The 26,069-nt window shown below is 48.1% G+C and overlaps 1 protein-coding gene across 1 annotated transcript in view; it reads left to right on the forward strand.

Annotated features, from left to right (window-relative positions):
- The first annotated feature begins 374 nt into the window (after positions 1-374).
- The window catches only part of OPN5 (opsin 5), a 37,377-nt gene continuing 11,682 nt past the window's right edge, over positions 375-26,069 (forward strand). The window contains exons 1-2 of the mRNA XM_032777622.1: positions 375-540; positions 19,442-19,561. Of these exons, the coding sequence (XP_032633513.1) occupies positions 411-540; positions 19,442-19,561 (250 nt within the window). The 5' untranslated portion in view covers positions 375-410. The remainder of the gene's footprint in view (positions 541-19,441; positions 19,562-26,069) is intronic.

A 26,069-nucleotide genomic window follows, 5' to 3' on the forward strand; every position in this document is an offset into this window, starting at 1 on the left:
TGCATATAAAAGGAGCTGTCTGTGCGAAAGTGCTTGGATCAAGAGTTGTAAAAGTGGTTGAAGGGGCAGATAAGAGTCTATTATCACATGAGTAGAGGGACTGGAGAGTAAAGACATCACTCAGGTATATTGAGTAAGTACTTTACCTACATACATAGAGAAAGTCAGGTAGTAACTTGCAGGAAGACTCTGGTGGGGGATGGGGGGTGGGTTGAAAGCAAAGAGTGAAATTTTGAACTGGATCCTAAAATGAAAGGAGAGCTGGTAGACCATAGATGGGGATGGGGTGATGTGGATGCGCTCTTCTGTATCTAAACAAAAATTCCATTGTGATTCCTGGTGGCAACTGTAATCTATTATTGACTCCACTATTTCAATTTTCAGACGCTAGTAATCTGTCCGTGAGTGGCATGGCATCAAATCACAGCACTTCACTCCAGGATGACCATCTTCCTCATTATCTCCAGGATGAAGACCCCTTTGCATCAAAACTTTCTAGGGAAGCTGACTTAGTAGCTGGATTTTATTTAACAGTTATTGGTAAGGCTGTTTTAATTATTTTGTTCATGGTGTTGTAAGTTACTACATGGACTATCAGGCACCCGCAAAGAAAGCTGCAGCCAGTCATATTTGTGTTGCACCAGATAGTAAAAAGAAAGATGTGGTGGGATGGTAGGTGGGAAACTTAAGTAATAGGAACATGGGTATTGCCAGATGGGATCAAAGCCATGATCCATCTGGTCCAATATCCTATCTGTGACAGTGACCAGTACTGGATGTGTCAGAGGAAAATACAAGAAACTCTTAAAGGACAATTATTTGGTAAGCTGCTCATAGAAGTTGTTTCCTAGCCTGGGACAATTAGTGGCTGGCTTCTGCCCTTATAGCATAGGGGTTTATACTAATTTCATTTTTTAAAAAAGATCTGTCTAATATAACTATACAGATAATGAGAATATCCACAGACACCCAAGCATATTTGAGTCTTGCTAAACTCTTGGTCTCAGTGATACTGCATGGCAATGAGTTCCATGTGTTGAGGAAATACATTTCTACATGTATGAGTTTTATATTTATTGTCTTTCATTGCATTTCCCTTTGTTCCATTTAATATTGCACATAATACCAGGGGCTTCCAATTTATCTTCTTTATAATCATTATTTCATATACCTCTATCAGACCCTCTCTTATTTGTCTCCTCCCAAAACAAGCTTGATATTTCAATCTCTTCTGCTACAAAAGTCTCTTTAAAGTTTGAGTAATTGTTGTTGCCTTTCTTGGCATCTCTCCTACATGTTGTTATTCAGTAGTATAATGTCACCCTATTAATCAGAGGAGTATGCTCACATGGAGTGCTGTGTTCAGAATGAGTCTCCAGTAACTGAACCCAGTATTCCATGTGAAAGGTACACCATTGATTTACACAGTGCCATTACACTACTCTCAGTATTCTTTTCCTGCTCTCTATGCATCCTAGCATTTTGTTTGCTTCTCCCCACTTTTTTCTTTCCTGCTGCTGTGGAAACAGATTCTTCAGTGAGTTGTCCAAAACAAACCAATCCTCAGGTCTTTTTCCTGTTACGTTTATTGAGATCCCAGGAACTATGTAGGACTCAGAGTGGTTGAAAGTAGTCCTTCCAAAATACATTGTCTTGCCTTTTAAAATTATTGTATTTAATGTACATTTCAATATATAAACTTTAAAAGAAAGATCTCTCGCAGACTTTAAGCAGCTTTGAGAAATAATAAAAAAATACAATCAGAGGAAGACAAAGAAAAGCAGTAACAAACTTTCCCCGCATAAAAGAAACAGGCCACACAACCAGAATTTCCTCACCTCAGGTCCCACAAACTCTAATCCTCTACAAATAAAACTTAAGTGGAACCTCTGAAAGTGTGTGCCCACAAAGATGGCCTTTGCATGTCATACATGAATAGATGCCCTCTTGCCAAAGCTTAGAGGTCCAGAGATGTGTGGGGTCCCTTAAAAGTGGCCTCTATGAAGAAGCAAAGCATTGTGTCTTTAGCATCAGTAGGGAATTACTGATACGAAAGTAGAGTGATCATCTAGTCATTAGGATATTAAGCAAGAAACACTTCAAAAAATTACTATTAATGCCCACGCTAACTCTGAACCAGTGGTACAAAAGACATGGTAAACTTGAGTTAATGAAAATGCTGCCAACACACTCTCTACTAGGCCTCTGAGGTTCTGATTATGTTTCATGGCAACAAACAGAGAAGTTAGATTAGAAGCATAAAATCCTCTTGCTGGATGGTTGCAATGTAACACTTTATTTCTAAGAATTCAGAATAACACAGAAGAACCCCAAACAGAGAGACAAAGCAGACTACTCCCTAAAATAGAGAGGCACAACTCACCTCCATCCCTTACTCTAGGCTCTGTCTACTGACTGTGGTCCCAGCCAGCTTCCCTGCAGGCCCCTGTGGCTGCAAGAAGGACCAGGAAAACCACTGTCAATTTAAAGTGATAGATCACAGTTTTAATAGTTTTCAATACACCATGCTTCTGAATTCAGATTCCTTCTGCTCTGATGCTATAGATCCCAGTGTTCATTAACTTGATTCCAAGCATGTGAGCTTTCAATTATGTGCCTGCGGGGGATTGAAAAATGTTGGGCTCTGCAAACTTGTCCAAAAAAAGTAGGTCTGTGCAGGGTATTACAGAGAGATTGTGGGGCTCACAGAGATCATGAAAGGAGCCATGCTAGGTGATCCTTATCTTCTTTTGTCTGGAGTCAATGGGAAGGGTTCCTCAACAGAATTTTTGTACAATATAAAAATGGTTTTGATTTGATTCAAGGTTTGAGTGAACCCGGTTTTGTTGTAGCTGATTTGGTTAGCTTGTTATCATAGGAGACTGCAGTAGACTTTTGCTTGTATTAAAGTACGCAGCTTCTCATGTGTCCATGTTTATGTGGAAGATAATCATTTACTGATGTTCCACCACATTCACTCTAATAAATCATTCTGAGCAAATCTTTGTTTCTCATGCCAGCCATTTCCCTGTGCACCGCTTTGTGGTGTCTTTTCCCATGGTATATTAGTACTTTCAAAACAAAAATGAGGACTATAGAGACATAACCCTCCCTCCTCCCATAATTTGTCCTCTAACTTAAATAGTGAGTGCTTATCCTCAGCACATTGCAGAGTACAGCTTTGCAGACGTGGAAGAGGGGAAGCTATCATTGGTTCAGTTGAGAAGGATCTGTGAGTAAGTACATCTTCTGGCTGAAATCTCAGTCCCTCAGAAGGGTTGCTGGTGCCAGAGGAGAATTGCTTGGACTATGATAGTCCCTGAAGGCCCTGATCTTGTTCTAAAAACCTGCAAAGGGGATTTTTTTTTAAATTTACCCATCGAACCTACAGCTGGCCAGAACATTTCTGACATAAGTCTTCCCTTGAAAAATGCTGTTTTGATGTAATTGAAACATTTCACAGGAATGTGTGGATTTCTACAAAACTTTGCTTAGAAAAAAATGGAAATGAAGCACTTTGATGTTGAAACATTCCATTTCAACATTACCAGAGTGGAACATTGTGATTTTTCATCTAAAAAAAAAGCCCCCTTCATTTCAGAATTTATTTTCTTATTTTCTTTTTTTAATAAAAAGTCAAAATCAAAACAAAGCATTTTGACTTTTTTGGGGGAAAAATTTCAACTGAAACTATTTACCAAATTTGACCTGAATTTGTGAATAATTTTCATCAGCCCAAGATGGCATTTTCTGGCAAATATACTATTTGTCCGAAAAATTTTGCCTAGGTGTAGAAAGAATAGCTCTGAAGTTTAAATTATAGTATCTTAATGGCAGTGTGTACTAACTCAGATAAGATAATGATTATTTAAATGTCAATGATTGGGTAAATCATATTAAATAGTGATTGATAAACAGCGAAGCAAACCTGTTATCTTCTCCATTGGTTTACAGTACAAACGGTTTCTGAAGCATTAAAGTAAATCCTCTGAAACATCTGGTACTGACCATTATCAGAGACAGTATATTACATTAGATGGATCAGTGTTCTGATCTAGTATGGCAATCCCCGTGTTTCTGTTAATAGCAATGTTGATATATGGGGTCATGTGTACGCATAAATAAAAACCATATTACCCGCCTCACTATATTTGATATTAAATCTGTCAAATTATAATGATTTTGCTTGTAGATGAGTGTGTTTTCTGGTTAGATGGTCTTTGCCCAATTATAAAAGTGTTAAATCAGGAGTTTCATTTGTTCATAGTATAGGCCACATCTTGATAGGCATATTCTAGAGGACTGACCTCCCTTCTCGTTCACCTTTCGACTGCTGCTTTTCTCCTTCACGTTCACACAGTGTCCTTGCAGCAATTGCAACAGTTGCTTACATATAAAAGAAATATTAAAACAGCTAAAATCTGTTTAAAACAATGTAGTGTTTTAATACAATTTACCAGTGGCAAAGAAAAAGAATCTGTACCATTCAACCAACTAGCGCCCACAGAGGTAGAGAGCCACTGCCTTATATAATTGCATTATAACCCCACGTCTACACGATGCGATAATATCGAATTAGCTAAAATCGGTTTCATAAAACTGATATAAATTCGATTTCACGCGGCCACACTAGGCACAGTAATTCGGCATTGTGCGTCCATGGTCCGAGGCTAGCGTCGAGTTCTGAAGCGTTGCATTGTGGGTAGCTATTCCGTAGCTATCCCATAGTTCCCGCAGTCTCCCCCGCCCTTGGAATTCTGGGTTGAATCATTGTCGCGGGTGGTTCTGGGTAAATGTCGTCAGTCATTCCTTCCTCCGGGAAAACAACAGCTGACAATCCTTTCGCGCCATTTGTCACAGCAGAAACTTATCAATGCAACGAGTGGTCCTGGTCTCAGCCACCACACAGTCAGTGTTTATATCACAAAGTAGCCTACCACTAGCATACACGGGAGCTTTGCCTTTAATAGCTCAATTGACAGAAAGGGGAACTGGCTCCTCTGTCTGTGTAAGCCCCAAACACTGCAGAAGTGGCCTCCCTTCCTCCAGCCTAAGCACACTGATGAAAAACGTAGGCTGGAAATTTTGCAGGGCTTGGCTATGCCATCTCTACTGTATTTCCCATGAAGCCTGCTCCTGCCTCCCTGATATGAGCAGCCTGTGTTTTCAGTCTAGTGATGATTCTTTCTTTCTAAATGAACTCTCTCTCTTTGGGATTCCTTTCCAGGCTGGTATTGTGTATCAGAGCACAGCTGCTCCGTGTCAGTATTCACAGGGGGTGCCCCTGCAACAACCCACCCGTTGCTTCCCTCCTCCCCAACCTTCCTGGGCTACCGTGGCAGTGTCCCCCCCCCCCATTTGTGTCATGAAGTTATAAAGAATGCAGGAATAAGAGTGGGGGAGAGGAGCCCAGCATGCATCGCTATGCTATGCAATCCAGGCAGTAACAGAATCTTTTCTTTTTTACACAGGAAAGGCAGGGGGGGCTGATGATAGCGGCTCAGCCAGCCCAGTGCGTATTGAATTGAAGGACGGTGTACTAGCATCATTTCTATCCTATCCTACTGGGAGTGACCAGAGAATCATTCCTGTTTTTACCCCAGGGCCCAGCCATATTCAGTTTAAAGCATTGGAGCACTCAGGGGGGTTTCATGGGACAGTTACCAGTCCTATTTGCCACTGTTACCAGCGGGGAGGGGATAGAGGTGAGCGGATTATACGCTCTTCAACATTGCTGCAGTCTATGGAGTCTACCAGCGAGGCGGACATTCAGTACAGGACGACATTCACAGTGTACTTGGACGAAGTCGCGAGACAAGGAAATGTCTGAAAAAAGTCCAGAAATGATTTCCTTTCCCTTTTCTTTTACACTGGTGGGGGGGGCGTGGGAAAAAGAAACTGAGGAGACTATTCCCATGAACCACGCCAGACACTGTGTTTGAAACCCTACAGGACATCTGGGACTCACCCAAAATCAATTTGATGCTGCTGTGGAACTGTGGGATTTACGGCTGGGATCACTCAGTAATCCTCTCCCTCCATGGCGTCATTCGTATTCTGGCTCCTGTTACGCATTGTCCACGCAGCATAGTGTAGCCTGGAGATTTTTTTTTCGAACGTCTTGGCATTTCATGTCTGTAACGGAGGCTTTGATAGAACAAGATTTGTCTCCAGCATACAGCGATCAGATCCAGTATCTTCCCGCTACGGTGGCATGCTGGAGCTCATTTTTTGGATTTTGGCTCGCATCGCTACCAGTGCTGATCAGAGCTCCACGCTGGGCAAACAGAAATGTAATTCAAAAAGTTCGCGGGGCTTTTCCTGTTTACACTGCCGCTGCATCCGAGTTCAGATTGCTGTCCAGACGGTAATGCCAGTGGAAGACGTACACTGTGGGATAGCCGCCCTGGGGCCAAATAACAATCAATTTCGTCCACATTCCGCTACTAACCCTAATCCGATATGTTTATATCCATTTAGCGATACTCCTCTCGTCTTCTGGGAGGAGTACAGAAATCGATATAAAGTGCTCTTTATATCGATATAAAGAGCGTTGTAGTGTGGACGGGTACAGCGTTAAATCGATTTAACGCTGTTTAAATCGATTTAAACACGTAGTGTAGACCAGGCCTAACTTATACAGTACTTCACAGTGGTTTTTAAGATTCTATTTTTCTTGAAAAATGTTTAGTAAACACATAAAAATTGTTCATTGTGAAAAAAGGCATCTGCTGAATTTAGCCCTTTCCCTGTTTGAGAATTGTCACGGTTTGAAGTAAATAAAACTATTTGACATACAAACACATTTTGGCCTCTGGGTTGTTTGTATACTACTAATAATGAGAAGTTACCTGAGTTTTGTTGTTTAGAATTCTCTATTCGAGAACTGTGATTGGTCACCCAACTCCCATAGTATTTTGAAATTTAAGTATCTAAATGTCGGCACCTAAAACCATAGCTAGGCATCTAGTAAGTAGGCTGGCTTTCAGAGGTGCTGAGCACCCACAGTTGTCATTGACTTCAACTAGAATTGCAGATGTTCAGCACCTCTGAATACTAGTTCACATAGTCAGATACCTAAATAGCCCAAAGCTGGAATTTAGGGTATGTCTGCTTTGCAATCAGGGAATGTGATTGTAGCTTATGTAGATAAGCTACCTAGCTCGGGTACTGGAGCAGTAGCTGTGCGAGTAATTACCCAGGGTTCAGAGTGGACTTGTACAGTTCACACTGAAGTGAATGCTGCTACAGGATCAGTATCATTGCTGCAATTCCCAAGCTCACGAGATTAAAGCTAATTTGGGTATTGTCAACATGAGCTACAATCACATTCCAGGATTGTAGTGTAGATACATCTTTTGAGGGCTCTGACACTTTGACAATGTGAGGCAGGACCGCCCAGAGGGGGGCGGGCAAGTGGGGCAATTTGCCCCAGGCCCCGGGCCCAGCAGGGGCGTCCACGAGAGTTTTTTGGGGCCCCTGGAGCAGGGTCCTTCTCTCGCTCCGGGGGCCCCGGAAAATTCTTGCAGGGCCCAGACCCTGGAGCTTCTTCGCTCCTGGTCTTTGCCGGCAGGGGGTCCTTCTGCTCTGCAGTGGAAGGACCCCCCCACCGCCAAATTACTGCTGAAGCTGGACCCACCACTGAAGTGCAGCCGGGTCTTCGGTGGTAATTCGGCGGAGGGGGATTCTTCCGCTCTGGGACCTGCCAATGAAGAGCCCTGAAGACCCGTGGTGGGGACCACCCGCCGCCGAATTACCGCTGAAGCGGGACCCGCTGCACACTTTGACAGTGGGTCCTGCTTCGGCAGTAATTCGGTGGCAGGGACCCCCCGCCGCGGGTCTTTGAGGCACTTTGGCGGTGGGTTCTGGAGCGGAAGGACCCCCAGCTGCTGAATTACCGCCGAACCGGGGGCCGCCTGCCGCTGAAGACCCCAGGCCCCTAGAATTCTCTGGGTGACCCTAACGTGGGGCAACAACCTGGAAAGGGTTATGGGATCCCTCACTACCTGGGTAGAATGACAGGTTTCAGAGTAGCAGCCATGTTAGTCTGTATCCACAAAAAAAACAGAAGTACTTGTGGCACCTTAGAGACTAACAAATTTATTTCAGCATAAGCTTTCATGGGCTACAGCTCACTTCTTATCCGAAGAAGTGAGCTGTAGCCCACGAAAGCTTATGCTGAAATAAATTTGTTAGTCTTTAAAGGTGCCACAAGTACTCCTGTTCTTTTTGCCTGGGTAGAATGTACAATAACTCCTCACTTAAAGTCATCCTGGGTAACGTTTCATTGTTACGTTGCTGATCAGTTAGAGAATATGCTCATTTAAAGTTGTCCAATGCTCCCTTCCAGGAGTGGCTCGAGGCACCAGCACGCCAAGCGCGTGCCTGGGGTGGCAAGCCACGGGGGGTGCTCTGCTGGTCGCCGTGAGGGTGGCAGGCAGGCTGCCTTCGGCGGCATGTCTGTGGAGGGTCTACTGGTCCTGTGGCTTCGGCGGACCTTCCGCAGGCGTGCCGCTGAATCTGTGGGACCGGGAACCTCTCTCAGGCAAGCCGCCGAAGGCAGTCTGCCTGCCATGCTTGGGGTGGCAAAATACCTAGAGCCGCCTGTGTCGATGTGGTTCTGGCGGGACCCAAATGAGAGTGCCAAATCAGCACCAATTGCTCAAACAGGGCAGTCACAGCCCAAGGCTGGGGTTTTTCCACCTCTAAGGCAAACCAAACCAGCCAGACAAAAATGACTTCAGTGTCACCCCTCTGGCTAACCGCAAGTCACACAAGCAATTTCCTTAGACACTCCAGTCTCCCAGTATCACACCCAGTTCCACACGTCCTGGGAGAATGAAGTTATGAAAACCAACACCCCAGTAAGAAAAAGTTTCCTCTCAATACCCAAAGACCAAAGCCCCAACCCAGGCAATATGTTATAGAGAATAATTAAAAAAGAGATACACAAGTTGCATGTCAGTCAATAAGTCATCGGGCAAACATCACAGAGTATGGGCGCGCGGTATTGGTTAATGGTTATACAACATCGATCTTACCCACAATACGATGGCGTTGCAGTCCCTTTAAATCTAAATCGAAAGGTTATTCATACAAAGGAAAAAGATAGAGAGAGAGCTAGAATGGTTAAACTGAAATCAGATACATACATAATGGTAAAGTCTAGTTCACGACAGCTTGTAGCAAGTATAGAATAAACAGTCTCAGAATGGAGTCTCTGAGAGAACATCCCCCGACGGGATTGGGTCCATTCATCCCTGTGTGTAGAGCTTCAGCTGTAGCAAGTCCCTCCAGAGGTAAGAAGCAGGATGAAGACAAAATGGAGATAAGGGCATTCGCCTATATAACCTTTTCCAGGTGTAAGAAACACTCCTTTGTCCTACGTGGAAAGTTACCCAGACAGAAATGAGTTTGCATCACAGTGGCCAGTTGCATACTGCTGAGTCACAAGGCATATTCGCACCTCCTCTCAATGGCAATTTTGTAGGCAGATAATGGTCCTTAATGGGCCATCAAGCAGGCTAAGCTGAGCTGACACCAGCTTGTCTGGGGTGTCTCCCAGAACTGCAGCACCAATTTGAAATATAGACAGCATACAGCCAATATTCATAACTTCAACTACGAAAATGATACAGACATACAGACAGCATAATCATAACCAGTAACCCGTAACCTGGTCTTAGACACCTCATATGACCCCCTTGACATAGAATTTGGTGCCACTACAGGACCTTGGTTGCAACCCATGTTCTATATGGTCCCAGTTTATATCAATAACGTCACACTGCCCCTGCTCCCTTCTAAGTCGTTTGTCCGCCACCTGCTTTGTTCACTGCTTGCAGGAAGAGCAGCCCAGATACTATACCTAATGTCACTAGAGATACAATGTAAAAATTGGCATAGAAAGAAGTAAGATTACACGTAAGCAAAACTGTAGTAAAATCAGTCACAAAACTGCAAGGAACATTTCAGTGGGAAAACAGGATTTTTGTATCTTCCTATAATTAAGAATAAATTCCTAGTAGGAAACTATGGCACCACAACATTTTAAAAAGCAACAAAGAGTGCTGTGGCACCTTATAGACTAACAGATGTATTGGAGCATAAGCTTTCGTAGGTGAATACCATGAAAGCTTATGCTCCAATACATCTGTTAGTCTATAAGGTGCCACAGAACTCTGTTGCTTTTTACAGATCCAGACTAACATGGCTACCCTGCTGATACATAACATTTTAAGATAATCAGATTTCTTGTTAAAAAAAAACAGCGCAGCAGCCCAGGAAGCAGGTCAGTGCTGGGAGCAGAGTCACGAAAGCAGCCCACAGAGCAGACTTGTCCTGGGGGGAGAGCTGCAGCCACAAAGCCAGAGACATAGCCCACAGAGAGCAGATCCTGTGCCAGGAGCAGGGCTGCAGTCACAGAGCTAGAGGGGCCAGAGAAGCAGCCCAAGGGGCTGGAGGCAGAGCAGCAGCAGCAGCCGTGCTGAGGCAAAGTGGAGCTGGAGCTGAGACAGAGTTGTGGAGCTGGTGCTGAGGCCGAGTGGAGCTGGAGCTAGAACAGTGGAGCTGGAGCTGGAGCTGAAGTCTGGTGTGGTGAGCAACAGGAGCCAGCCAAGGGGAGACCCTGGGCAAAGGGCCCAGCACAGAAAGACACCCCCAGCCAAGGGTCCTTGCAGGCCAGACTGGGAAAGGGATTTTAACCCGATGGGGGGCTGATGCTGGAAGAAGGGTCCCACCACCCAAAGCCCAGAGGTGTGTTGCCACCACCATTGCAAGTGTCCAACTCACAGCATCCCTGCAGCACAGCCAGGGCCTGAGAAGGAGGCCTGGGACCTACAGGGAACAGATTGTGAACTGCCCTTCCAGAGACACTGTTTGTGTTGTTCCCTGACACAGAGCGGGGTGATATGTTTTCCTTTAACCTTTCCCATTTTTCCGTATTCCTTTTTAAACTAATTCTTGATTAAATAACTTGTATTTGCTTTAAATTGTATGAAATGATCAGTGGGTCAGGGAAGTGCCCAATGCAGAGAGAGTACCCCGGAGTGGAGACATCCTAGCCCCTGTCCTAGGTGACCACAGCATGGTCGGGGGTTGAGCCCCCCAGGAATCCTGGGCCCAGCCTTGTTGGGGTTACGAGGCCTCTTCCAGACAGGAGAGTGGAAGGGGAGTCCTCGAGGGCAGGGAGGCCTCTGGGTAAAGGAAGTGAAAGGAAGGACTCAGATCCTTCCGCTAGCCCATTTCACAGGGGTAGTGCAGAAGCCAGGAAAGTTCCTCACCATTCCCCCACTTATATATATAATTATAAAATTATTATTGTTACAGAACTACAGGGCAATAATGACAGCTGGATGTCATGACTGGGAAAAAGGAAATGAAAGAAATTAGATTTGCCTTCAATTCAGAAAGTGCTTAGTTTCATGATCATTCAGATCTATTATGATTTTGAGTTCCATAGTCTAGGGTCCAACTCCTGTCAGAGTTCTGTCGCATTCATTCAGGAGCCTCCCCAGATTTGGTGCTGGAACTAGGGGTGCTGGGTGTTCCCGCCTCCCTGGCTTGCAGGGGTTTCCATCATGTGCAGGGTTCACAGTTTGATTCAATGGCTTTCAGCACCCCCACTATAAAAATTATTCCAGCATCCCTGTTCCCTGGTTGGATGATCGTTTCTTTGTTCTTGTTGAACATAGCTGTCATGGGTTCTCTGAGAGGAAACGGGCAGTTCACAGATGGCATTGGAGACTACTTGCATTTTGCTAGCTTTTCAATCAGATTACTTAGAAAATGGGGGCTAGATACAGGATAATATTTTGCAAGGTCTCTAACATCAGTCAATGGTCTCTTTAGTTTTGGTGGGACTATTGTGTGTTTAAGGAGTGTGTCAGATTCCTCTCCATAAAGGAGATGTTGATAGTCTCTATTATTAGGATTTCTGTTATTTTCTACTCTTCTACCATGCAGGAGAGGCAGGAATCAGAATCAGGATGGTGATCCTGATTCTGATTCCTGTTGGTATGTCCATGGCGTCTGTTTGTTTGAATGGGCTAAAATCTTGGCAGAAGGGCAATGTGATTCTGGTTCCGTGACTGGCTTGTTATCTGCAGCAGCCCATGAAGCCATCTGAGATGTGAGTGATCCTGTCGGTGAAACAGGATAATAATCCCTCACAGCAGGAGGTGCTGTATTCTGGGATTGAATGGAGGCACTTTGGGTATGCAAAGCCGCTTTATGGTCTGGTAGCTATTTCTATGGTGGAGGACTGCTAAACTCTTTGTGCCTCTTGCATGAAAATGGCACAAGTTTGTAGAATTTGTTTGTGGTTTTCTGACACTGATACTCCAGGTTTCTTCTTTCATGATCTTCTTTCACAGGATGTCCAGTTAGGGCAATCTAGACCAGCTCTCTGAAAGACCAGATGATGAGGAGAGGCTTCCCCTTTAAGGGATCACTTACCCCACAGTGTCAATATCAGTGGAGTTAGGGTGATGGTAGAGTGACAGCTCCAAGCCAAGGGTCTGGTAGTCCCCAGCTGCTGAGCAGAGAGAGACAATGATAGCCATTATGAATAGTACAAGTTTTCCCTCACTGAGCAAATCCCAGATACTGTCTTATGCTGGTTGTACACAACAAAGCAGATGTGAAGTTCACAAGAAAATGCTGAGTGAAATTCCATTGAAAGAGGAGCCACCCTGTCATAGGTCTCACCCCCACTCTCAACTTTAGGGTACAGATGTGGGGATCTGCATGGATACTTCTAAGCTTAATTACTACCTTAGATCTGGTATCGCCGCCACCATCCAGAATTTCTGAGTACCTGGATCATTCTCTTTCCCCCCAAAACCTTCCCCTCACTGGGTAGCCTTGAGAGACTCCTCACTAATTCCCTGGCGAGTCCAGATCCAGTTCCCTCAGATCTAAAACACAGGGAAAAAATTAATCAGGTTCTTAAAAATAAGGCTTTTAATTAAAGAAAAGAAAGCTAAAAGAAAGAAAAAAAATAAACCCTCTGGGAGACAGCATACCAGCGTATCTCACAGACAATAGATTGAAAACACAGGATGTTCTCCTGGGAAGAAATCTTAATACACACAAGAATACCCAATTTGATAATTCCCCCCTAATTGCACCAAGACAAATTACAAAGAAAATAAACATAAACCTATTTGTCCCTTTCTAAAACTTACTACTCTGATAAGAGGCTGATCTTTTTTACTCAGGCTGAAACTGAAACTGACTAAACAAAGGAAACTTCCCTCCTTCCTTTCGAAACATCTTGTTTCCCCATTGGTTCCTCTGGTCAGGTGTCAGCTAGGCTAGGTGAACTTCTTAACCCTTTACGGGTAAAAGAGGCATTAACCCTTAACTATCTGTTTATGACACACCCTCTAGAAACTTCTCAGCATGAAGGACGTCCTCTCATCTGATATTAAGTACCTGATGTTATTTCAGAGATATAGGTCTTTGTGACTGAGCCAGAACAATGAAGTTCATCATTATAGTTGCATACACATCCAGGTGAGAAATGGGGCTAGCAAAGGTTAAAGGATAAAGAGAATGGGAAGATTTATTGTCCGCATTAGATTAACAATTTAACTATTTACAGTAAGGCTCAAATGGTGTAGATAGTAGGCATCTGCACAAGTATGTTTAATGAACAGTGAGGAAGGGGATGCCTTCTGTCTCACAAAGACCTATATCACTGAAATAATATCAGGTACTTAACGGGGGGATTATATGGAACAGAGCTGTGCAAATAACTGCTTTTTCAGTTCACTGGCACTTCTGAAGAATTAAAAAAAATATTTTGGTTTGGATCAAACCAAATCCAAAAAACTATGAAAAATTTCAGCGAATCAAAAAAACCCCACCCCATTTTGGTTCCAATGAAACCTATTTCTTTTAACCCAAAATTGATTTTTTTAAGGCACTGATGGAGGCAGAAGCTGAGGTGACCTTCTTTATAGCCCTTATCCTAATGGTTAGGATACTCACCTGGGATGTTTGGACGCAAGGGTTCAATTCTCCCCCTGCCTGATGGGGAGATGGGAGGTGAAGTGGGGTCTCCCATATTGCAGGACAGTGCCCTAGTCTTTAGATTATGTGATACTCTTGGGCAGAGTCCTTGCAATTTTTTTCTTATTTGAAGCTGTTCCACTTTATATAAATAATGAAATAGCCAATGGAGCAAGGACTTGAGCTTGCGTGTCTCACTCAGTAATTGCCCTGTTCTGTCCACGCCCTCTGAAACATCTGGCTGCAGCCACTGTCAGAAGAGAGCATAGTAGGTTAGTTGGGCCATTGGTCTGACCCAGTACGGCCATTCTTACGTTTTTAGACTAGGTGAGTGCTGTAGCCATTAGACTACAGTCTCTCTCACTCACTCACTCTTCATTGTCATTATGAGGGATTAAATTACATGCCTGGGACTTCGCTAACCTGAAAACTTCATTTTAGTCTAAATTATTCCATGAATTTGTGTCCATTTCATAAACTGGATTGACTGAAACTGTATTTTTTTTGGTGACTAAACCATTTGTCTGAAAAATGTTGCCAAGCTCTAATCTGGAAGGTACGTTTACTAATAAAATGTAAAACGCACAGCGAAGATAATAACTGACGTGTTTTAAGTTCTGTTTGTTGGTGTTTTAGAGTTAACCACAATGAGCTAAAACAAATTTCAATGCTTCAGTCGTTGTATGCACAAAGTGTTCTAATCCTGTGTCATTTCCCATTGTGAACAACTCCTCTGAGCGCAGTGCTGGAATCAATGAGAAATGAGTATTTTTTGTACTGTCTGACATTTCTGTTAAGGTTACAACTGGGTTAAAATTTTCAGCTGAAAATTTTTTCAGTGGAAAATATAAATTCAGGGCAGCTGAAACATTTCACAAATCCATGTCTATCGCAGGGCAGGGCTTCTCCTGGGCTTCCAAACACTAGCTGCCTTGCCCAGTTTCCTTTTAAGAAGGTTTATTCTCTTAAAACAGGCAAGTAAATCAATAGAAAACAGTCTTCGAATTCACCTCTTTTCTTTCAGGCTTCAGATAGGGTTGCCAACTTTCTAATCATGGAAATCTGAAGACCCTTGCCCCACCCCATCATCAAGGCCATGCCGCGCCCTACCTTTTCTCTAAGGCCCCGCCCCCACTCACTCCATCTCCCCTCTGTCCAGTGCTTGCTCTCTCACACCCTCACTCGGTCATTTTCACTGAGCCGGAGGAGGGGGTTGGGGTGTGGAAGGGAATGAGGGCTCCATCTGGGGGTGTGGGCTCTGGGAGGGGACTAGGGACGAGAGATTTGGAGTGCAGGAGGAGGCTCTGGATTGGGGTTGAGGGGTTTGGAGTGCATGGGGAGGGTGATGGCTCTGGATGACGGGGTGGGCTCTGGGGTGGGGCTGGGGATGAGGGATTTGAATTGCAGGAGAGGGCTCAGCGCTGGGGCAGTGGGTTGGGGTGTGGGAGGGGGTGGGAGTGAGGGCTCTTGGCAGCACTTACCTCAGGTGGTTCCCAGGAAGCATGTGCCTCCAGCTCCTAGGTGGAGAGGTGGCCAGGGCACATTGCCCCTGCCTGCAGGTGATGCCCGCGCAGCTCCCATTGGCCAATGGGAGCTGCGGAGCCAGTGCTCAGGGTGGAGGCAGTGTGTGGAGTCCCAAGGTCACTCCTCCACCTAGGAGTCAGAGGGACATGCCAGCCACTTCCTGGGAGCTGCACAGAGCCAGGTAGGGAGCCTGCCAGTCCCACACCAATCGGGCTTTTAATGGCCCGGAGAGCTGTTCTGGTTAAAAAACAGACTCCTGGCAACCCTAGCTTCAGTGTCACCCCTCCCTGGATTTTATGGGGCTTCTGCTCCTGGCAGCTTCCCAGGTCTACCCAGCTATGCTCCCTTCCTGGAGCAGTCGACCCAGAGCTGCTTCCCTGAGCATCTGTCCCCTTGCTCCAGGGAACCACCACAGGTGTTAGCTCCACTCTGGTGTGGCGTCCTTTCCTGTCCCCATCACTCCCTTCCACCTTTCACTTCGTGGCCTCTGACGGCCCTTTATAGTCCCAAATGTATCCCAGACCCATTGTCTGAATTGGGCTCACCAGTTACCTTGTGACAGAGTCAAATTGGGTGAATTTTGTGTGAAAAACAAACCAACCAAGTTTTCAAAAAAAAGTTGAAATATTTAATTGAAGATTTTGAAACTGAAACATTTTGACTTTTCATTTTGAAATTTACTTCAATTTTATTTTTAACAAAAGTGTGTGTGTGTGTGCGAGTAAGAGAGAGAGAGAGAAAGAGAGAGAATTTTGGGGGTTCACCAAAAATTTTGTTTATGGTCAGCCCAAAATGAATTTTTTTTCTGTATGGCCAGAAAACTTCCCCCGCCCCCCAAAAACAGTTATTCACACAGATCTAGCTAGGATCTTTTCCATTCCTCTCTGTCTTTTCTAGGTGATTGTGATGGATTTGGAGCTGCACTGTGATAATTTATGAGTAATATATGTTGGCCTGTATAAGGGACCAGGGTATAGGCAGTCTGGCTTAGTGATCGCAGCTGGACTGGAGTCCACACATCAGTGCAGTAGTTGATGAGCAGGGTTTGGAGGAATCACTAGAAAAGTCAGGGTCATAGTCAGGCTGGGGTCAGAGACAGTACCAGACTGGAATCAGATTTCAGGCCAGAATTGAAGATCAGAGGTAGATCTGGGGTCCTTACAAGCCTGAAAACCATATGGTTGCCCAGACAACTTCTTGGGCCACCCTCCAGGATGAAATAGGGTACTTAACCAATCAGCATGCTGCAGGGTATTGTCACTCTGGGTCCTGTGGGCAGTACTTCCTGTGGCGCTTATTCTCCACAGTGCTCCCTGGCTACAGCACTGCATTACTTCCTGGCGGCATTGTGGGACCATCAGCTAGTCCATGCTCTGCAAACCTAGGGTCTAGTCCACAGATCCTTACAGCCTGGTTATTGAGATGTTGTTATTTAGTGTATGACTGTATTGGTTAAAGTTAATGGATGCAGGCAGAAAGGAGAAGAACGGCTCAAGATAGCCTCCTATCAGCAAACACTTAAGAGTTGTTAAGGGATGATGGTAGAACTATTAGCTTTGATGACTCTCTGTGTCTCTGACCAGCCTTCAACTGATTTAAGGAGGAATGACCAAGGCCTGCCAAACACAGGGGAGCAAGGGACTTGGGCAGAGGGGGGTTAAAGCAGGGCAGTCGATCAGGGACAAAGAGGGTGGGAGGGTATGGAGGTGGGACCAGACTCAGACACAGGTACAGGAGCCTGCAGGCGTTGTATGGAGAAGTTAGGCGAGGGGCTTGTTTACATGGCAGGATAATGAGTTGTATGGGGGGGATGGTCTGGTTTCTAAAGTGTACTAATGTGTTGTGCATTAATTGATCCATGCAGACTCTGCTGTCGTGCACTAAAATTTCCCTAGTGTGCTTTAACATAGAAAAACAGAATGATGTTGAAGAATACCTACAGGGTCTGCTTGGACCAGTTAGTGCACTTTAGAAGTCACACCCCCGTAGTGTGCATTACCTCACTGTACAGACAAGCTCCAGGTCTTCATTATGGGATGGGATGGCTTTGGGTAAGAGAGACATGCTTGTAGACTGTTGTTTTAAAATCCTTTTTTGCTTATGCTTTGATCTACTGCTAAATAAACAATACTTTTGTTTAAAAAAGGCCGATTGGTCACCATATACCACTGGTCACTGGCTCCTGAAGGGAAGAATTGCAGGTGCCAGAATTCAGTCGGACCTGCAGGGTAAGAACAGTTAATACACATCATACTATAGCCTGGGTCCTAGTCTGAGAGTGGAGGAATCGTGTGATTCTACTCTGGGGCAGGTAAGAGCACAAGACCCAACCATGTGGACATGTACATGGAGAAAACAGAAAGGGGACAGAGCTGCAGCTAGTCCTATGCCTGGAACAACTCTGTTCTGATTTGCTACATTTATTTATGCTTTAACGTTCACTTCATTCTTTCAATTATTCTAAACATTTGATTGTGGTCACTTTAATTTTGACCACAATCTTTACATTTTACCTCCCTTGAGCTGCTCAACTCAATATAAAAATGAATTTAATGCTCCTGGACTTACTAGTGTTGGCTTCACAGCTCAGATCTTATTGATTTAAATAGGACCACGATCAAGATCCTTTTTTTTGGAATGTCAGAAATGCATCTTTATGTTCAAATGGAAAAAGAAACCCCAAAGCTGAAGCAGTGCACACATGTTTTGGAACTAAATCCTCTGTGGAAATAGAAAATGAGGTGTAAAAGTGGAGCAGGAATGTCTACTGCTGTGGACGATTCTGTGAGGGGGGAAAATGTGTTTTCATTTAAACTGCCTGTTAAGTCAGTGTGGATTTATCCCTGGGGCTGGAGGGATGGGGTTAAACTGTGCATAGTAATGCACTCTCACAGCACACTACTGAAGTTGTTTCAAATTGTATAACTGAGATGCCTTGTTACATCCTCTTATTAGTTGCTACCATGGTCCATGACATTGCTTTTCTCCTTCGGTGGGAGGTACACTGGTTTTACTCTGGTGGGAACTGCAGAGGGCACGGGCACCCAGGGAAAGGAAGTCAGTAGGGGGATGGGAGGAAGACAGTTGCTATGATTCAGAAAAGGGGTGAGGTGTGGTGAGTTGCAGAGGGACAAGATTAAAAATAAATAAATAAAGCCGGTTACACCATTTTTGCACTCTCACTGTACACCACTGTTTGGCACATTTCATGTTGACTTTGTCCTTGTTGGGAATTTAAAACATGACAAGAGTGGCATCCGCTTATATCTAGCCCTCTGTTTGGCTGCCTGAATGGGATTGGTGGCAGTGAAGTAGAGGTCAGCAGCCTCTGGTTTGATCACTTTTTGTCTTTTATAACTTTCTTACAGTGCCTTGGCCATAAACCAAAGGTGTCTTTTCCCTTAGATCACCCGCAGTGGAGACAAGCAATTCAAATATCACCTGCCCTCCCCCAGAGGATGATTTTTCCTTCCACCACAGCAGTTCCCAGAGTGGGACTGGACTAAGTGCACTATAATCTCCAGGATTTTGTTCTGTCAAGATTTAAATGATGTGACGCCTCACTATTCCATAGCCTATTATCTCACAGTTAGAACATTTTTTGTGGATGTTGCATCTAAATTCTCCCTTACCTAATTCCAACCTGTCACTCTTAATGCACTGTCACACACACTTCTTCGGTTTCCTTGATTGACAGCCTTCCATGTGATTGTTCCCTAATCCCACCCACCTGGACTGTACTCCTTTTTGTTACTCTTCTCCGAATTCCTTCTAGTTTGTTGACCTCTCTCTCTGGAACTCTCCGAATGAAAATAAAGACACTGTTGTGCCAAAGAATTGTGGGGAAGCATTTCTCAGCAATTTTGTTTAAGTGCAGTTTGTTTTGATATTTTTATTACAGGGGTTCTTTCCACTTTTGGGAATGGCTATGTTCTTTTAATGTCCTTGAAACGGAAAAAGAAGCTCAGACCTGCTGAGATAATGACTGTCAATTTAGCCGTGTGTGACTTGGGGATTTCAGGTAATTCAGTGTTTTATTTCTTCTTTTACTTTTCTTGCCTTTTTATTTTTATTTCTTTTTGGCCATGATATGTGAGGCCAAATTCTACCCTGTGTTATGCAGATGGGACCTCCCTATATGACAATAGGAGTCCAGGGTGTGCTTGTGATGGCGGAACTCAGCCCATAATGTTTCTATTCCATTGTTTCCATATTTAAAGAAAAAAAAGATTGGAAAGAGTATAACAGAGCAATTTTAGGGAGGTGCAAATCCCCTGGAAAGAGAATGAACATGAAGAGAAATATGACCCATTCCAGCGATCTTGAATTAGGCAAAGGGCCTGTCATAGTATAATTCCCAAATCTGAACCTTAGCGTCCAAAATATGGGTACCAGCATGAATCCTCTAAGCTTTATTACCAGCTTAGATACTGTAGTGCTGCCATCAATCAGGACTTAGGGTAGAGCGCCTGATAAGCTCTGGTCTTCCCCAAAAACCTTCCCTGGGGACCCCAAGACCCAAATTCCTTGAGTCTCACAACAAAGGGAAATAAACCATTCCCTCCCCCCTCTTTACCTCCTCCCAGGTCTTTCCTGCCTGGGTACACCAGGAGATTACCGTGCTTTAACTCCTTGAAACACAACACAGAGAGATCAGGTTTCTCTCCCCCTTCTCCCCCTCACCCAGAGGCAATAGAAATATATTAAAGGAAAGGTGATACAAAGGTTTGATGTGTTCAGTCGTTGGTATCGGCGGAAACATACTAGAGCATGGGACGCTGTGCGACTGCGTTACGGTTGCAGCATATAGTATCACATACAGCCTGTATAGTGTCTCCTAATGCGGGGTGTTTACGGTGGTTGGGTCAAGATTATATAGGGGGCAGTTTTTCAAATGGGGGGTGGGGTGGGACATCGCTCATAGTAGTGGCTACCACAGTCGTGGGTTATGGTAGTCGCTGCCGTGTAATTGGGGACAGGGTACCCTCGACGTAGGTGGATCTCATGATTGGGTAAGTTTCAGGACTCAGGGATATGGTTTGGTAGTGGATAATTGCGGGGTGGGGTTGTAAGGGTGCCCTCCCCCCCGTGGGTGCCGTGGTAGCCATCATCGGCTCACTTCTCTGGTAGTTGGCGGTGGCCGGTGATGTGTCTCGATGAAATGTCTCTAGACCACCGGATAGTTTGTCCGAGACCATTCAGGCGTTCTCATGAGTCGCGTCCATTAGCGACGCCCACCCCACCAGGCCCTGACACATTCGTTCCAGGTGGTCCCAGGCGCCCAGCGCCCCGACGATTCAGAGCGGTCGGTGTAGTACCTTTCGTAGCCCTTCTGCTCACGCAGGTTCAGTCATGGGGCGTATTTCTCGAGTTTGCTGGCTCGCGCTTCGGTGGAACGCGGGGTCCTTTTCGAACGGGATGGTTCACGTCGACGAGGTTGATCTTTTTCCGTCCTCGTCCGTTGACGACGGATGTTTCTGGTCCGCAGCAGGCTTTTTGTCGGTGCGGGGATGGTGCGTTTTACCGCTCGAATCTCACCGAGTGTTGGGCGATTGGCCTTCCTAGGCGTCTTGTACGCGTTCTTTGTGCGCAGGCTGCCCAGTGCTCCTGGCGTTAGGGGTTTGCAGCGGCACAGGACGTGGGGAGGGTCTCCAGGGTTACCCGCACTTCCTCTAGCGTTTGTCCCGCGTTCTCCCGGGCCGACGGCGTCCGTGAGCGGACGCAGTTGCCGTTCGCCGGGCGCGTGTAGTAAGCGGCCAGTCGGCCGAAGCGGGTGAAGCTGTCCCGCGGAGGATAGTGGTTGCTGGAGTCCCACTGCTGGTCACCTACTAAGGCCTTGCCTCTCTTGGTCGGAGTTTTTTCCTCAGGGTGGTTCCACGTAGAGCGCGTGACGGCGTGCCTCAGGACCTCTCCATGCACGCCTCTGGCCTCCGGGGTGACGGTGTATTGCTGCTCCTCCGTCCCGATCTGCGGCACAAGTGAACTCCAGCTCTGTCGCTCCTCAGCTCAGACCCAGCGGCAGCCCAGTCGCTTCCCTAGTCGGCCCGCGTGGCGTTGCGTGCGCTCGGATCCACAGCGAGGCGGGGTCCCACCTGTCTCGGCCGAATTCGCCCGTCCATGGAACGCCTCAGTGAAGTGGCTTACGTCCTGGCCTGGAGGATGCCTGCCGATTCGCGTGCTCGGTGTAGCGTGCGGGCGGTCGCCGCGACGCTCTTAACCGTTTGGTGTCCGGGCACGTCAGGAGGCGGAAGGCGTGCTGATGACCGATCTGATGTCACTAAGAGGTCCTCCCATGCGGGGACGTTGGCGCTCGCCGTGTCTGTGGCGATATAGATGAGCTCGTTGCTGCTCTCTTGAGGCAGGGTACAGCCACTTTTTGACCAGCTGCGGAGGTTGTGTTGTCTGCCTTGTTGAGGGCACCTTTGCCACGGCGGGAACCTCTCAGCGTCGAAGGCGATGCGGGGGATCAAGAAGTGTTTGAGGGCTTATCTTCTAGCCATGGGGCCAGCAGGATGCGTCGATCTTGGCAGCGTCCTGCAGGAAATCTCCCGGATGGTGTCCTCGGGGGTACTGCGTGCACCGTACGCCCGTCGGCGTGCCGTAGGTGTTGGACGCGCCTTCCGGCCAGCGGAACGACCGTGGCTTGCCCTGGATCTGGAACCTCCGTCGCCAGTCACCGAGTCTCTTTGGTGGCTCCCGGTCGACGCTGGAGGACCGCACTTCTACAGGCATTGATAAGCGGCAGACCCGTTCCAGTCGGCGAGGCTTCCCAGGTGGTGTACGAGCATACCCTGGAGCCCTTCGGGTCGTCCGCGATCGACCAGGTCATCCGCGTAGCCAGACGCTCACCCTCTCGCCGTGCAGGTCGATGCCGTCAGCCGCCTCTCTGGGATGTGAGTAGATCGCTCGCAGGAGTGCTCCATTTGGTCCACGCTTTGAGATGATTGGGCTGAGGGGCAGTCCCCTTTACGCCGGATGGATCGGATCTCAGCGGTTTCCCCTTTTCCCATCGAGCGCGGATTGTGTTTGTGCGCAGGTGCTGGTTTTAGAAGGATCCCGGGGGGTGCTGTGAATATGTAAAAATGTAATCAGGCAATAGGAAGGTCTCTGGCATCCCGAACTCCCGCAGAGTGTTGAAAATGTGGGTGGGGATGGAGAGCCGAAGGCGTTGGACAGTGTTTCGAGCCACGCTAATCGCGGCACTGCTTCCGCGCCCTGCTGCCATCGTCTGGAGGGTTGGTTCTGGAGCAGGAAGTTTGCTCGTAAGCACCCTCGGCTTGACTGGCATTAGATAGCCCTTCTGCCGGGTGATGGCTCCTCCCCGGTCGACGCCCACTCCTGGTTGATCCTGGCTCCAGGCAGCCGGCGTAGAGCTTGTACGAGGCGTGGAGCAGAGAGGGGTCTCCAGTTGCTTGGTGTCGTCTCGCTCGCCCTCCTTTTTTGTCGGATCAGATCCGGTGCATGGCCTTCGTTCCATGTGAGGTGTGGAGACCTGCCAAAGCGCCGGCATCAGGTGAAGATGCTGGAGAGCACTAGCAGCCGAGGTCTCGCTTCCTGAGCAGGCTGTAGGGGATGCCGTCCTTTCCGGGCGCGGTTTCTTTGCTTCTGGACAGCCTGGCTGCCACTCTCTTGAGGAGTGAAGTCGCTCTAGGTTTTTTTTGTTTTTCTGTAGTCGGTGAGTGAGGGCAGGGGCCGATTGATTGCACTCGGCGCGGCGCGTGCGTTCCTGGGCGTGCGTCCGAACACTCCCAGGAATGTAGCTTGTAGAGGCGCTCGGCGGATGGTTAGCAGTATGGACGGGGGACGTCGAGTGACCTCTCGCATAGCTTGGGCGGTTTGTCCTGTGTAATAGTTTCTGTATCTTGTGAGGGCCCTGGGGTCGTACGGTTGGTGTTCCTCTCTTTCTGGTTCCCCTGGAGCAGTGGCGGCTGCGTTTGGGCGTGCCGTCTGAGGCAGGGCTGGTGGCACTTGGTTCGGTGTCCTGCCCAGAGGTCGGCCTCTGCCGGATAGCTTCGTGTGTAGCTTGTCGATGGTGATCGAAGTCGCCGAAGGATGCTGCTCCGCTTGGAGCTCCCCGATCCAGGCGGCCTGCGCATGTGTGGATCTGGGTCCTATCCCTTTCGGCTCCGAGCCTCGGTTCCCGTTCGACCGTTGCGGGCGTGGGTTTGCCGCGGGATCGGGCCGACTGTCTCACTTGCGCTAGGGGGTGTCTATCGCGGTTTGGTAATCTTGCTGTACGGTCACTGCCGGGTAGCGCCGTTGTTGGTTGATGGTGGACTTTGTTTGGGCTGGTGTGGTGTGGGTGGTGGCATCTTGATCTGTGTCGCGGTTGTGCCATTGGTGGGCACCTGCCGGGTGCATGCGACCTTCTGCTCGGCAAGATCGGCCTGCGGCTTTTGGGGCCGTGGGTCGGCCGCCCGGATGATGGGGGATGATATTGTGGTGCGTGGTTTGGTCGATTTGCGGTATGGATCCCGCAGCAGTTGTCAGTGCGCTGGCGGTTCTGGTGGGTGCTCCTGCTCCTCCGGCGTGTGCGGCTCGTAGATGCGGGTGGGGAGTCAGCGTCCGTTCCCCTTGCGCTGGTGTTCGTCTTTTTCTCGGGGCCAGCCCAGAGTTGTGGCCTCCGGGGCAGATTGTCGGGGCCACGTATGGTGAGCGCTGACCCTTCTTGGGTGGAGGTCACGTTTGGTTGTGTTCTCGGAAATAGGCGGCTGAGACGTCTCAGCTCGGCATGAGCTTTATTGAGCCGCACTTGCGAGGATGTGGATGTAAACCTGTTGGCAGGACGTCGGCTGCTGGTCTCCTTCTCTGCGCAGGCGTTCGTCTGGCTAGAGGGGCCCCGCGTCCACCCGCTCGGGGATACTTGGGATAGGTTTTCTGCATGCGGTCTTGGAGGTCTTTTTCCCTTCGTGTGGGCAGGAATGCAGCGGGCGGGGCACAGGCTGGCGGGGGTTCGGCCGCAAGCTCTGTTGCTGTTGCTTTCTTCGCCAGCTGGAGCTGCTTGTGCTTTGGCCCATTCTTCTGAGACTCGAAGGCAGGCATTGCAGTATGGCACAGTCTGAATAGGCGGTGGATCTTGCTTTGGATCCTTTTCTCAGTGACCTGGTGACTCCCCTCCAGGAGATGGATTAAAGCGTCGAGGCGGCTAGGCAGATTGGGCAGATGAATGCGAATCCGCTGGCTAAGTGGGGTAGTCTGAAGTTAGATTTGGTGTCTTGGCTGAGTGGCCATCTTTGTGTGGGTGTCCGGCTGTGGGGTCGGGTGAGTGTGGGTTTGCCCTCGGCCTGGCGGGGGTTGCTGGGCGCAGTAGTTGAGATCTATGTAATTGCTGTCTAGGTGGACAGCGGTTGAGAGCGGGAGGGCCATCCTCTTGGCAAGCTGGCGGTCAGCTTGTGTTCGCTGCAGGATCTGCAGGGACTGGAGCGGCTGAGCCACGGGGAATTGAGGATGCTTGAGCTCCCTGGTGGCTGTGGCTGCTGGTCGGCAGAGTGGTAGGGCTCCTCTTTGGCATTGAGTTGCAGGGGCCGCTCGATGTCCGCGTCGGTAGCCCCTGTTCTGGTAGGTGTTTGCTCTTGGTGCGTAGTCTGTGGTGAGCCGGAGGGAATGGTCCCACTGCTCAGTGAGGTGTAAGTCCGTCCCTGCCCCCAGGATGGTTGGTAGGCGGCGGGTCAGTCTCCGGTCCTGGGCCTGCCAGCATTAGACTGGGCGGGTTCTCCGCTTCCTTGTTAACACTCTAGTTAAGGACTCGCCCGGGCGCCGCGAGCGGCGGCTGGCCGAGTTGCCGGCCTAGCAGCTCCTTGGCGGCGGGAGGCAGCCGGGCGCTCCCCGGAGCTCCTCCCTCGCTCGGATCATCGCAGCCCAGGGGAGGAGGAATTCCCCCATCGCGGGCTGCAGCGGGTTTGGCCGAAGCGCACCACAGGGCTCCCCGGGCGGCTGCACCCATGTCCGCGGTCAGAGTCCCCAGCCGCGCTCCGGCGCGGCGGTAGGAACACGCCACGTGTCCCCGGGAGCGCATACCCATGGAGCGGAATCCCGTCAGCGCCGGGAAGTCGGCGGTCCGGGCACGCTCCGTAGGGTCCCTGCGGCTGGCAACCAGCAGCGCGGCAGGATGTCCCTGCTGCCCCTGGGTGCGGGGCGGCCTGGGGAACACGCCGTCCCCTTGCTTCCCCGGTCGGCGGGGCGCAGACCCGGGGCCGGTAGTCCCCCGGCGACCCGGCGGTCTGCGTAGGGACCACGACACGGTCCCCGGGCTCAGCGGTCAACCCAGGGGAGCGGAATCCCCTGGTTGCGGCCCGGAGCGGCGCCGTGGCACGGCCGGCAGGCTCCCGCGGGCAGGCAACCCAGCCCGTAGGAGTCCCCGCCCCGGCTCGGCGCCAGAACACGCCGTTGCTTTTTTTTTTTCTTAAATGTTTTTCTGCTTGATTTGTTTTATTTTCTTTCTTTGTCTCGGTTTTTTATATTTATTTTCTTATTTCTGATTTTTCGTTCATTTTTTTTTAATTTTTTGTATTTGATTTTTTCTGTTTTGT

Source organism: Chelonoidis abingdonii, chromosome 3, assembly GCF_003597395.2.
Source record: "Chelonoidis abingdonii isolate Lonesome George chromosome 3, CheloAbing_2.0, whole genome shotgun sequence".
In the NCBI taxonomy this organism is placed as follows: Eukaryota; Metazoa; Chordata; order Testudines; family Testudinidae; genus Chelonoidis; species Chelonoidis abingdonii.